The 12,738-nt window shown below is 34.8% G+C and overlaps 1 protein-coding gene across 1 annotated transcript in view; it reads left to right on the top strand.

Annotated features, from left to right (window-relative positions):
* The window catches only part of LOC124360009 (tRNA (adenine(58)-N(1))-methyltransferase catalytic subunit TRMT61A), a 28,404-nt gene that overhangs the window by 6,181 nt on the left and 9,485 nt on the right, over window positions 1–12,738 (top strand). Inside the window, exons 3-4 of the mRNA XM_046813235.1 lie at window positions 263–625; window positions 2,155–2,427. Of these exons, the coding sequence (XP_046669191.1) occupies window positions 271–625; window positions 2,155–2,427 (628 nt within the window). The 5' untranslated portion in view covers window positions 263–270. The remainder of the gene's footprint in view (window positions 1–262; window positions 626–2,154; window positions 2,428–12,738) is intronic.

Genomic DNA, 12,738 nt, shown 5'->3' with positions numbered 1-12,738 from the left:
TTTTAACTATATTTTTGTTGTGAATCTTCAAGTGAGTAGCACTTTAATATAGATAGATAAAAACAATTTTAGGTATATGTTTATATAGTATTATAAACATAAACAAAGAGTAGTTACCTAATTGTAAAGGCTACCAACTAGAATTGAATAACAGCGTAATAATAAGTAGAAACTGTATTTGTGGATGATATGTATTTGACCATCCTTATTGCAAGTGCAAGTTTTCTGTAAATGTTGTTCTTTTTTTCTTCTTCTGTTATAGTTTGAACAATGAGTTTTGACAAGTACAAGACACTCATTGAAGAAGATGACGTGGTGATTCTTTACCTAAATCCAAATTCAATGTACGCTATCAAAGTGAAGACGAACGTTGTGGACAAACTGGGGAAAACTGTGGATAATGTGTTTCAAACAACTTATGGTGCACTAAAAGTGAAGGATTTGATCGGAACGGAGTTCGGCTCCAAGGTGACCCTGTCTAAAGGCTGGGCGTATGTCCTGCATCCTACTCCTGAGTTGTGGACTCTGACTCTGCCCCACAGGACACAGATCATCTACACTCCTGACATCAGCATGATCATCCTCCAGCTCGAGTTGAGACCTGGCAGTGTCATCGTGGAGTCAGGTGAGACAAAGATCTTTCATCCTCAGAATCATAGGGTATACATTCACGATATAAGGAATGTAATGGTGGGAAATACTGGCATAGGGTTCAATCTATAAACAAAAATATTTACTTTCTGTATAAAAGATCAGAAGAGATAAAAACCAGTATTACAACAAAACTGGAATATACTAGTGAAGTATTACAAAAGGTTGTCTTTTTAATCAAATTTTTAATCTGATTTATCTCGTAATCTGACCACCTCGTGGAAATAGCTGGGTAACTGCGAATCCACTTTAAGAAATTTGAGGTAATTAATAAATTGATAAATTATTATTGGTATTATCAAAATACATCACATATTAGACTATTAAGAGAGGCAATCAATATGTTCCATCAGGAAACAGTTTAGACTGAAGGATGGGAGGTATAAAATATTAGAGTGTCTCCCTACAAAAGTTTTGTAAATGTAGACCTAAAGTATTTTATTGTGAATCAGGCTTGGTTTTTATAAATGATTAAATTAATACAGTAGAACCCCTCATATCCGGCCACCACGGGACCTAGCCCCTGGCCGGATAACGATTCGGCCGGATAAACCAACCTACAGTACACAGCACTTGACGAAACAAAACAATTGTACTGTACTGTACTAACCGCACTGGAAATAATCAACAAACTGTTTACAGGTTAAACCTATTAGCTCAACTGAGGACAACACAGTAAAATGTAAACAAATAGATACACCAAAATAACGCAAGAGTCGTGGGAGACTAGTGCGTGCAACGGCGCGTCTGCAAGCCGTGGTAAATAAATTTCGATATTGGCTTCCGGGAAGTGGCCGGATAAACCGAGGTGCGGTGAAACCGAGGCCGGATATGAGGGGTTCTACTGTATTCAAAATGACCAGTGGGGAGATATAATTTGGTCCTTTATTCTTTTACTCGCAAATGTTAGCTTCATTGTTAACCTGAGTAAAGCTTGGGACATATTATGCTATAGTTACTCCAGTGTAATTAGATTGAACTTTGCACAATTTCAATTTGACTTGTCAGGTACAGTTTCCATTGATTTTCCTGAAATTCTAAATTATTTTCAAAAACTACGTACATAAAATCTTTTTCATCTTTTTTTTTTTTACTTTTGGAAAGAGAACAATTGCAAATACGATTTATGTGGACATAATTCAGAAATGTATATGTTTGAGTAATGTTTTAAATATAGTAACTATTATCATACTATAAATTTGCCACATAATTATTATTTTCCACGCTTTTCTGAAAACATAATCCAATTTTCTTCTTTCCATGCTATTAATTGAGTATTTTTCAGAAAAATAGTCAATCTTAACTGTCACAAGAAGATTTTATAAGGTCATCTCATTTAAGTATTTTTCTTCCTCATTTTATTTATTTATTTTTTTAAAGGAAAGAGCCTAAGACTCTGCACTTAGTCTTAAAAGGATCTTTGCATCTCTCTTACTTATTTTTAATCCTTTCACTTAGTTTTAGCTTATAAAAAGTCTTGTATAAGTTGTTTCGTTGACTTAGGAACCGGCAGTGGATCACTGACCCATGCTTTGGCACGTAGTGTTCGCCCTACTGGCCATGTCTACACATTTGACTTTCACGAGCAACGTGTCAGTGTGGCACAGGAAGAGTTCTCTGCTCATGGACTGGGAGCAGTGGTTACATCCCGTCACCGGGATGTTTGTAAGCAAGGCTTCGGGGAGGAGCTGACAGGGAGAGCCGACGCAGTCTTCCTTGACTTACCTCATCCGTGGCTGGTTATAGAACATGCTATCAGGACCATCAAGGATTCAGGTAATAATTACCAGAATAATTACTTTACAGTGTAAACATTAACATGTATGATAATTACACCACGCTACAGATAAATAACTGAAATCCGTTATTACGTCTGGTTACACATGTAAGAAATAATGCACCACTAATGTAATGTTGTCAAATACTTGCTTGCCCCAGGAGGGTTCACTTCTGGCTGGTTTATTCCTTACAGTTGAACCTACACTGGATACAGCAAAAACTGATATGTCACAAATTTGGGCAATCTTATGGATGTCCAGTAAGTCACTAACAGCAAATTTCGAGATTCTGGGGTGCAAGGGTAGATCGATAGGTCTAGTCTACTGTAGAAGATGAATGTTGGAGTTGGTGGGGCCCTCTAAGTGTTAAAGGTTCATGCTAGCCTAGACATATGGGCGTGTCACCCCCTACATGCTTTGACTGAAGAGGCTAATTCAGAGCTGGCTTCCCCTTCTTCCAAGGAGACATTATTAAGATTAATACCCTAAATTCTTCCTCATGGATCTTAACAGGAGGCGGTCCCTACCCCCAACCTTACCCATCCATTATATCCTGTCACTCCGGAAGCAGCACAAAAGGTCGTTTTAGTGTAATGTAAAAATGCTGTATTATAAAAGTGTAGTACAAATTAAGATGCAGTGAGGTAATCAAGGAAGGAGCCCGAGGGGCCAGGCCTCCTGACCATCTGAGAAAAAAATACCATCCCCTGACAAGGATATGCAGTAATAACTTTAATGTTAAATCAAGTTTTATATTTAATACATATTCTAGTTTAAACAAAAATATATACTTATCGATTTAGGAATGATAAAATTGCATTTGTTAACTCCACCCAACCTTAAGATCTGGATGAACTCAATAAGTTTAACAGTGAAGCACAGAGAAGCTTATGTGTGGGATTGTGATACATGGAAGCTTTATCATAGACTTGTATATTTGATTATTTTGTTAGCTCTCCCTTTCTTTTAACTATAAACATTTCTACGAATATCATAGAAATCTTAAGAAAAATTTAAATCTGAGATTGGCTTTGCCTTCTTATATGGTTGTGACATTTCAGCAGAGAATATATAGTGAGAGGGGGAGGAGAGAGGAACTGGAGGCAAGTAAATTTAAATTAAACAAATTTATTGGACAAAAATGATTTGTCTGAAGACAACACCCTAAAGACAATTTCTATGATTAAATGCAATTAAAATAAAATTGGTCATGTTATAAAACTAACACAATGGCTTGGAGTGTCTTGCTCTAAAATAATAGCTGATAATGAACTAAATATGTTGGATTAGACGTTTTTACTAATCAATTTAATTTTATCCAAAACGTCCTACTAGGGTATTTTTCTTGTGGCCATTGGATATGGGTCACATGCAGAACTGATAGAATTTTATCTTTTTTGAAACTACTAGTAGTTAGTTGTCTATCAGTATTAACTATCCAATTACAGTATAGTATACAGCTCCTCTTGAAATCAGTTGCAGAGAAACACTTCTCAGACAGTTTATAAAACTTCCATTCCTAACGTACCCATCTTGGAGAACCTGCCTCAGGCCAAAACTCCACTATGGTTCTGTACATCCCGCCTATGTACAGCTTCCTAGTTGATCTCAGGTTTTTCACCAAACGCTAATTGGTCTGTCTCCCGGAATTTATCAAAGGACAAGTTTCTGATTTCCGACCCAATGACTAGATTGGGTGGTACGTTCCTTCCTCGGTAGGAGGACAGGTTCTTTTGAATCGATTTTGAACTGGAATGGGCAGGTGTAATGCATGGAAATCCAGATGGAACATTATTTATCTAAAATTATTTGGATTTCTCTAAGGTTGTATAACATTTTTTTTATTTGTTGATACTAAGATGTTGTGATAGTACAACACCTGTAAATAAAATATTTTTTTATTACAATATTGATATTGGTGACAAAATTAATGTTAGATCTATAAAATGGCAGTTATTATTACTATTGTTATTGTTATCATTCTTATTCTCGATCCATCATGTGATTTTGGAGAAGGTTTTCAGACAATGGAGTACATTATCCAAGATTGCTCCTTGCACTTTTTCCTGGAAAGTTTAGCTGGTCTTCACTTGGAGGGATTTTTGTCAGATTGTCTTCATAGTTTGGATTTGACTTTGTGACAGGATATTAATCATTTAAAACTTGTTCTCTTTTTGTTGTTCTCTCTCAGTTTGTTTTACTAATTTTTACACAAATAATTTGTACTTCAGTATGAACAATAAATGTGTAGTGGCTGACAAATAATATACCATACAATGTGTATACAGCTAGAAAATCATACTGTCTGATTTTGATCTCATCCTTCTCGAAACCCTTTAGGTCAATCTTTCATACATCCTGGCAGAAAACCAACATAAAAGGTAAACAGAAAGTCCCTTCAGGCTTAGTCAGAAAAAAACAGATTTCATCTGTTGCACGTGATCTTGTAATGTCAAACAAAAGATGTATTATTAGTTTAGATTTTACAATACTGATAGAGCAATAAATATAAATGTTGGCATGTTAAAATACTTATGAGCAATGCTAAATTTCTAGAACTAGAGGTGATGGAACTGTAACCTTCTGAGGGTCTGGGAAGTATGTAATAGCTCCCAGCATAAAGGGAGCTTGGGGTGTTTATGTATTTCTGAGCAACAGGTCATGCCAGGTATGCCTGCAGTTGTTTTGGCATCTTATATTGATAATTGTTACCACATTACATGTTGTTTTATCATGGTGTAATACAATTAGGCCACAGATATTTTACAGAGTGTTCATTAAAGGGTGTCACAAACTTTATTAACAAAATGGTGACTGCTGAAAGTCAGATAACAAAAAAAAAACCATTATAGTTATGTATAGTTTTTTATATATAGATATAAATCAAGATTTATAAACACATCAACTATTTTGAAATTTTAATTATATTTCGAAAGGTACTTTGTTCAATAAAATCCGTCAACTCATAAGGGAGCATGACCACTTTAAAGGTATGCTTGCACAAGCCGGAATCAACATGTCAATACAGCTGGTGCCTTTTAAATTTGTTGCTCACAGTGTACCTTACGTTTGTAGGACATTTTTTGTTTGAAATAATGAGTACTATATTAGTCACAAAAGTTTGTGACACTCTTTAAAGAACACAATGTTTAATGTTGTATACTGTAAATTTGTTCTATTACCGCTATTGTAATTGAATTATTTTACTATGCGTTTAATAAATTAAATAGAACATAAAAATACTGTGAAAGTTTAACTACAATTTATTTATTAAGTAATTGAATTATATTTTTATTTAATTACTAAGTAAGAGCTTTTTTCACAAAAAATCTAAAATCAAGTGTGATTGAAAATTATCAATCTAATTTACTACAATTGTCATTTTAGTAGACACTTCTGTGTTACTACTCAACTTGGATATTAAAGCAATTAACTTTTGGGCTAAACAACATGGACCGAATAAAAACAAGATGCAAGCATTGATAATACGTAACTCGAGATTGATTAACCGTATTAACCTTGATACAATACAGAATGATTTTTCAGCAGTTATAACTCATGAAAGCTTAACAGCTACGCCGATTCCATATTCTTTCCATTCTACATTCAGTTATCAAAAGTAAAGCTTCTATTTATCTGTCGGATCACTTCAATTTTATGTCTGGTAATAGTGAACGACCTACTAGAAGGAGAGCCACTTTACTATCAGTTCCCTTTCATGGATAAACAATTTTTAATAGGTCGTTACTGTTCAGGTTTGCTCTCTCTGATAATATTACAAGTAGTAAGGATCGTCAGTGCGGCAGTGCTTGCGTCAGTGCTTCGGGGCGAGGGTCAGGGGCTTGCTATTGGGGGTTCTGTGGGGGTGACGGGCGGTGGTGCTTGCGGTGTGTGTGAGGTCAGACAGTGTGTTTGGAGCGGTTGAATGTGTTATTGTTATTTTCTCTTTTACATTGTTAGCTCCTTTTCTTTATCTTCCATTAAGAATTATATTTTTGGTAATTCTAAGCAATATATGGGTCAACCTCGATTTTTCTCATATTACAATATAATGTTCCAATAGTCAATTAGAAAAGGAAATGACTAGAATTTCTTGCCGGAAAGCAGTTATAGGGAGCAGGCAACTCATATTACAATATAATGTTCCAATAGTCAATTAGAAAAGGAAATGACTAGAATTTCTTGCTGGAAAGCAGTTATAGGGAGCAGGCAACCGCGAGAATTACCTATTAGTGATCAGGGGCACTGACGTGATCTGGGCTTCAAATTTGGAACTACTCGAGTTAATTTTTTTTCTAAAAGAGCAAGCAGCGCGAAGCGCTGCGCAGCGCGCAAGCATCGTGCATGATCTTCGTCTATACTGAATTGATTCAGGCCAAAGGAATGACACAGATTCCTTTACCAGATTTTTACGAAGATTTTGTATTGGGCGGATTATATTGGTTTACTTTGCTTTCCAGCATGTAATTATGTGTTTAAAATTATTTTACATACATTACCTACATTATATTGTAATATGTAATAACAATTTATCAGAAATTTTTAATAAAAAAAAGGATCACGCACGATGCCTGCCCGCTGCGCAGCGCTTCGCGCTGCTTGCTCTTTTAGAAAAAAAATTAACTCGAGTAGTTCCAAATTTGAAGCCCAGATCACGTCAGTGCCCCTGATCACTAATAGGTAACTCTAAGCAATATATGACTGTCTGGCGGTTGCCTGCTCCCTATAACTGCTTTCCGGCAAGAAATTCTAGTCATTTCCTTTTCTAATTGACTATTGGAACATTATATTGTAATATGAGAAAAATCGAGGTTGACCCATATATTGCTTAGAATTGCCATATTTTTAAGTTCATGAGTTATTTTATGTGAACTAAGCAATTTATTTACATTTTATTACAAAGTATAAGCATGTTAACAGTTTTCTGTATTTCATGATTGTATATTTACTGTGTATGATATGAGGTTGGGTGGTAGAGAGGGCTCTACAGCCCTAACTCTGTCTCTTGAATAAAGGCATTTTTCATTTCATTTTATGTGATAGATTTGTCTAGAACAGAATTTGTCAATTTTTATTAGTAAGAATGTTATAGTGAGAAAACAATGATCTACTGTATTTATATTTGTAGCAACACCATTTAAATAAATTGGTGTATATAATTAATTGTACTCTCCATATAGCATTCATATAGCATTAAAACAAGAAATTAATTGTTATTACATTGTTTACAAAAATAATGCATATTGCAGTAAAAAAGTTTCTTTTATTACATAATTATATTTAAGAAATTATTATTATTCTTTAATATTTTATTTCAGTAAATATTTATACTTCAAGACAAAATAATGTTAGAACACCCAACTCAGGTCCAAAGGTGACAATTTTCAATCTACTCTAAAGTATATGTAATTTGTCGTCTCCCCCAGATAGCTCATATGGTTCAGAAACATCAATTAGTTATTTTAATGACAGTTGTTTAGAATTTACAATAGTAATAAACGTAAATGCCATGCAGCTATGCAAGTAAAGTTACCATTTGCAATTAAACAAATTATGTTATATACTAAAAAATAATATGAAATAAATTGAAATTATACAAGTCAGGTATCAACAAAAAGCAATTAAACATGTCTTATTCCTTTTGTAACATTATTTTCATAAACCATTTATGCCAATTTTGGATTAGTTGTGTAGATATTGATTTTGGTTCTAGAACTGCTTCTCTTCTTACCATTGAAAGTGACCTTGCCATTTTACTTGTATAATGCCCATGGCAATTTTTATAGGGATACCTTAAGTGTAGAATTTGTTATTGATGATGGATGATTTGGAAGTATAATATGATTTCGAACATTTGCCATCGTTATATGTTACAATTAAATGTTCAATAATACTTTGATATTTTATCAATTGTGGCTTTGATCGTGATGATACATAGAGAACACAGTGCAGATAAAATCCATCTAAAAGTGAATTTTCTAAGGTAAATATTTTTATTTTACTATAGAGACGTGTTCAGTTTTCAATAATCAATTCTCTTGATCATGTACTTTTGTAAAAAACGCTTTGTGGAACTAGTCACGAATGCTGCTAATTACATATTCTGAGACGACTGTTTTATTTAGTTCGTTCTCACAGACAGCACGATCAGCCGGTAGTACTACAGATATCGAGTTTTGCACACGGTGGGGTGAGTGTGCGCTACCGCCGCGGGTACTAATTGTCCAGTGCGCAGGCGCGATAGTATCAGGCAGACCACTCATTATCCGGTAGCAACTTATCAGATCTCCGCCGACTCTTAATTTCTATGTTTAGAACGAAATCCAAGAAGAAACCGAACGTTTAGGGGTCGGCAGCGATTACGATGGCCGCGGCCGCAGGGCCCAGAGCGGTGGGAACCTCCTGAAGAGTCGGCCTTGCGTCATCGCCCCCGACCCGGCTCGTTTGGGTAATTGGGGGAGAGTGCTGAGCGTGCCGGATTTCGGAAGTGGATGAGATTGTACGCGATTTTGACTTAACATTATATTTACCTTATGCATTTTCAGGAGGGATCGATCTTTTCAAGCTTTTTCATGCCTTTCCCACACGCAACAGCTCGATGAAAGAATTTTACCAACAGAATTAAAAGAGATCACTAACTCGTGATGGCGACATCCTAAAGCCTATATCGCGGAAAATATAAATAGATGAGAGTATTGAATAAAAGGAGTAGCTAATAACAGGATTTCGGATATTTGCTATCGTTATAACACTACGTTTCGAGGATTGTAATCTATCCTCTTCGTCAGGTGGGGGAGTTATTAATACATAAAAAAATAATAAGAATGGCGATGATAGTTACTATCCTACTGCGCTGGTGTGATGTGTGCTTGTTATCCTCGTACTTTGATTTGCGCTCGGGACTTGCATCCCGTGTAGTGACACGTGTGGATTGGACTCCAAGTAGCTTTTGGGTATATTTGAACCCTTTTCTTTCCCTTGTTTACTTCTTTCTGTTCGTTATTTTTGTATGCATTAATACCCCCCCCCCCCCCACTTGACGAAGAGAATAGATTCCAATCCTCGAAACAGTGTTATACCTTTTATTTATAACCTATAACGATGGTAAAAGTCCGAAATCTTGTTATCCTTTCAAACCTTCCAATGTCAATTACAAACTTTAAATAACGAGTAGCTAATAGATTACTTGCTATCATCATTATAATTTAGGGTTACCTTACCAATCCAAATGTCTTAAAACAGCGATCGATTTCGCTCATCATGGCATATTCCAGCTGTAGGTAATCCACTGATCAGCTGTATTATTTCGTGAATAAATCTTAGAAATCTGTTTCAAAACACTGTCTCATAAACCCTAGCACAAACTAATTCACACCAATATTTTCAAATAGATAGTCTTATTTTTGAGCCAGTTGTAGCAAAACTACCTTGAGGTTTTCCCCTCAAGAACAATATTATGCCTCATGGACTTTACGCCCATATTTTGGATCGTGCGTTGTGGCATATTTTTTTAGTAAAGTTTATACTTTTTTAATGTTGAAATGATGAGGTTTAACAATGTTTGAATTTTTTATAAACAACCAATAAAACATCGACAACTAACAATGCGTTTAGATGAGTATGATTATGTCTCTAAAATGAGATAACTTCCATAATTGTACGACTAAAAATAAGGTCGTAAAAGTCCACGAGGTTTAACATTGTTGTTATGGGGTTAAAGTCAAGATAGCCACAATTACATCCAGCTGTTAATTAAAAGAATATCGCCCACGTATAGTTTGTTTCGTGTTGGTTTTCACTATTACAGATCCCCATAAAAACAATTTTAAGTCTCAGAATCGTTTACGTCAAGAACGTAGCCAGGAAGAAATTTGGGGTGGGGTAGTCCAGACAACTGATATTACTTTCACGTAGATAGACAGAGAGTAAGGCCCCACGATCTTTCAGCAGTAGTACGTGTCAATAGGACTGAATTATTTAAATAATAATAATAATAATGGTTTACTAAAAAATGAATTTAAACAATTTAAAATTTTAGGGAGGGGTCCAGACCCCTTGGTCCCCCTTGCTGGCTACGTCCTTGGTTTGCGTCCTTATTTGTGGCCATATACAAGAGGTGTATAATATTTAAAATATTCTTTTGATATTTTTAATTGATTGTTTTTAAAAATCTCCAAACATTTTTGTAATTTCTGGAATAAATACTAAACAAGTACACAATTCACACAAAAAAAAACATCATTTGGATGCGTATTAATTAGGCCCATATCTTTGAAATGAGGCATCTCCACAGATTCTACGTCCAAAAATTACGTACGAAGGATGATATGTAGCATTACTCTTATGGAAGAAATAATAAGAAGGTTTCACTACATCAGATGTTAGGAATTCGTTTTATGGTCCAATATTTTTAACTCTTTTGGTAGAATCTGTTATTTGTCCACAAAATATATACTTGGTTACCACATAGCTGGGTCGAAAGTTCATGAATGCTCAGCTTAAAGATTATAGGTCGGTTATATTGCTCGATTTAGAAGCTACATAGCCGAGATTTGGTTTTCCCCGGTGAGTGATAAATATCAAAAGAAGTGATCTAACTCGGCTACTGAATAGCTGCAGAAAAGCAGGCTGTTTACATTTTGGCTATATAGCAAAGCTGGCCGTTGCTACTACGATCTCCAACTATATGTTCCTGCTATATAGGTAGCTATGCAAGTACATAGTGTAAACGCAGATTTACGTGTTGACTATCTTTCATTTTCTGCCGATTTAGTTCATAATTTTATTTTTAAAATACGTCGATTGCGTGCAGTCTTTGTCCTAAAGATTCAACCAATTTACTAAGCCCATTTGTTTACGTAACCGTTGAAATTTCATATTATACAGTAGTTGTGTTTCTATTGCAGCAACTAATTTGAAATGTGTCTTAATATTATACTATACAGTCATTATTACAGAATAATGTATGCGGTAGTGAGTTCTGTATTGATAAAATATTATGTTGACATTACCATGTTTGTTGGGATGTCTCACGTTTCTTGTTCTACTTCAGTAGAGACGTACGGATCACCTTAACATTATTAATGACCTAACGACTCATCTAAAATATTGCTAAATAATGTTAATGGTACCTAACTAAATTATTTTGTTTCGAACATAACATTCTGTGGAAGTTGCAAAAAGTGTTTGGCACAGCTCTCTTGATTCATAATTTTGGCAACTGAAATCATAAAACGCTTCATTAATCGTATTGGGAACAATTCATTACGTTTTTAAATTCAGTATTTTTTTTACTGTAGGTCGATTAACATAAGAACGTTAATACTATTGCTTAGAGACTATAAATACACCTGGTTACCTTTTAGAAACGACATATAGCAGTATTACTTTTAGTTGAGGAAATATCTTAACCATTCACAGTTCGAGTTCGAAAAGGTCATGATTTCGGACTGAAAATGACAGAGTGCAGTCGAATAGATACAGAAGCGCAATGTCGTTAAAGGGTTATTTTGAGTCTTTTTTCCACGATGTAAAAAGAAATGTAATTTGTTAAGATTTATTAAATTTAAAAATTGCCGTTGGTTAGGCTCAATTTTACCGCGAGACCCGTAAAATGGTGTACTAATGACATTAAAATTAACTAAGGGAGACTAAAAAGGAGAGGACGATTACCTTTTAACTTTATCCGTTCTCACTTTCCACAGGCCTGTGCTAGGATCTCAACGAACAGCATAAAGAGGAGAGCCGATACAGTATAAGGTCGATGTCACTGATAAACCCAGACCCAAAGTCCAACGCCTTAGACCACTGTATCACCAGCTCTCCCAATTGTGTAACAATGTTTTACGTACTGTATAGTAAACTAATTTTTTACACTAAGTGATTTGAGCTACATGAGACATTAAATCTATGCCGCATTATGGCAGGAAAATCTTGGTCTGGACTTGGACTGTGTTCACTAAAGCTAGATTTGCGCGGTAACGCGTATATATATATATATATATATATATATATATATATATATATATTTGTTTAGCTTTGTAATTAATTTTAATCATAGAGTGGTTACCTCATTTTGGCGAGGTATATTTAAAATTTTGGGCTTTACAATTATTGTCATAGGTAAATCAGTGTGTAATGTTACACTTTTTTGTAATATATTTATAATAATAGTCTTTTCGTTTTCAGAAAAATAGCGCGCAACTACAAAATTCCAAGTGGTAACACATTTTAGCGTTGTATGATATATTCTTTTTTTACAGACAGTTCTGTAATCAAAGATCGAGTTTTGATAAACATGTCGAAGTCA

Source organism: Homalodisca vitripennis, chromosome 4 (assembly GCF_021130785.1).
Source record: "Homalodisca vitripennis isolate AUS2020 chromosome 4, UT_GWSS_2.1, whole genome shotgun sequence".
NCBI classification, from domain to species: Eukaryota; Metazoa; Arthropoda; class Insecta; order Hemiptera; family Cicadellidae; genus Homalodisca; species Homalodisca vitripennis.
Note: the sequence above shows the minus strand (reverse complement) of the source record. Positions and strands in the feature narration are given on the sequence as shown.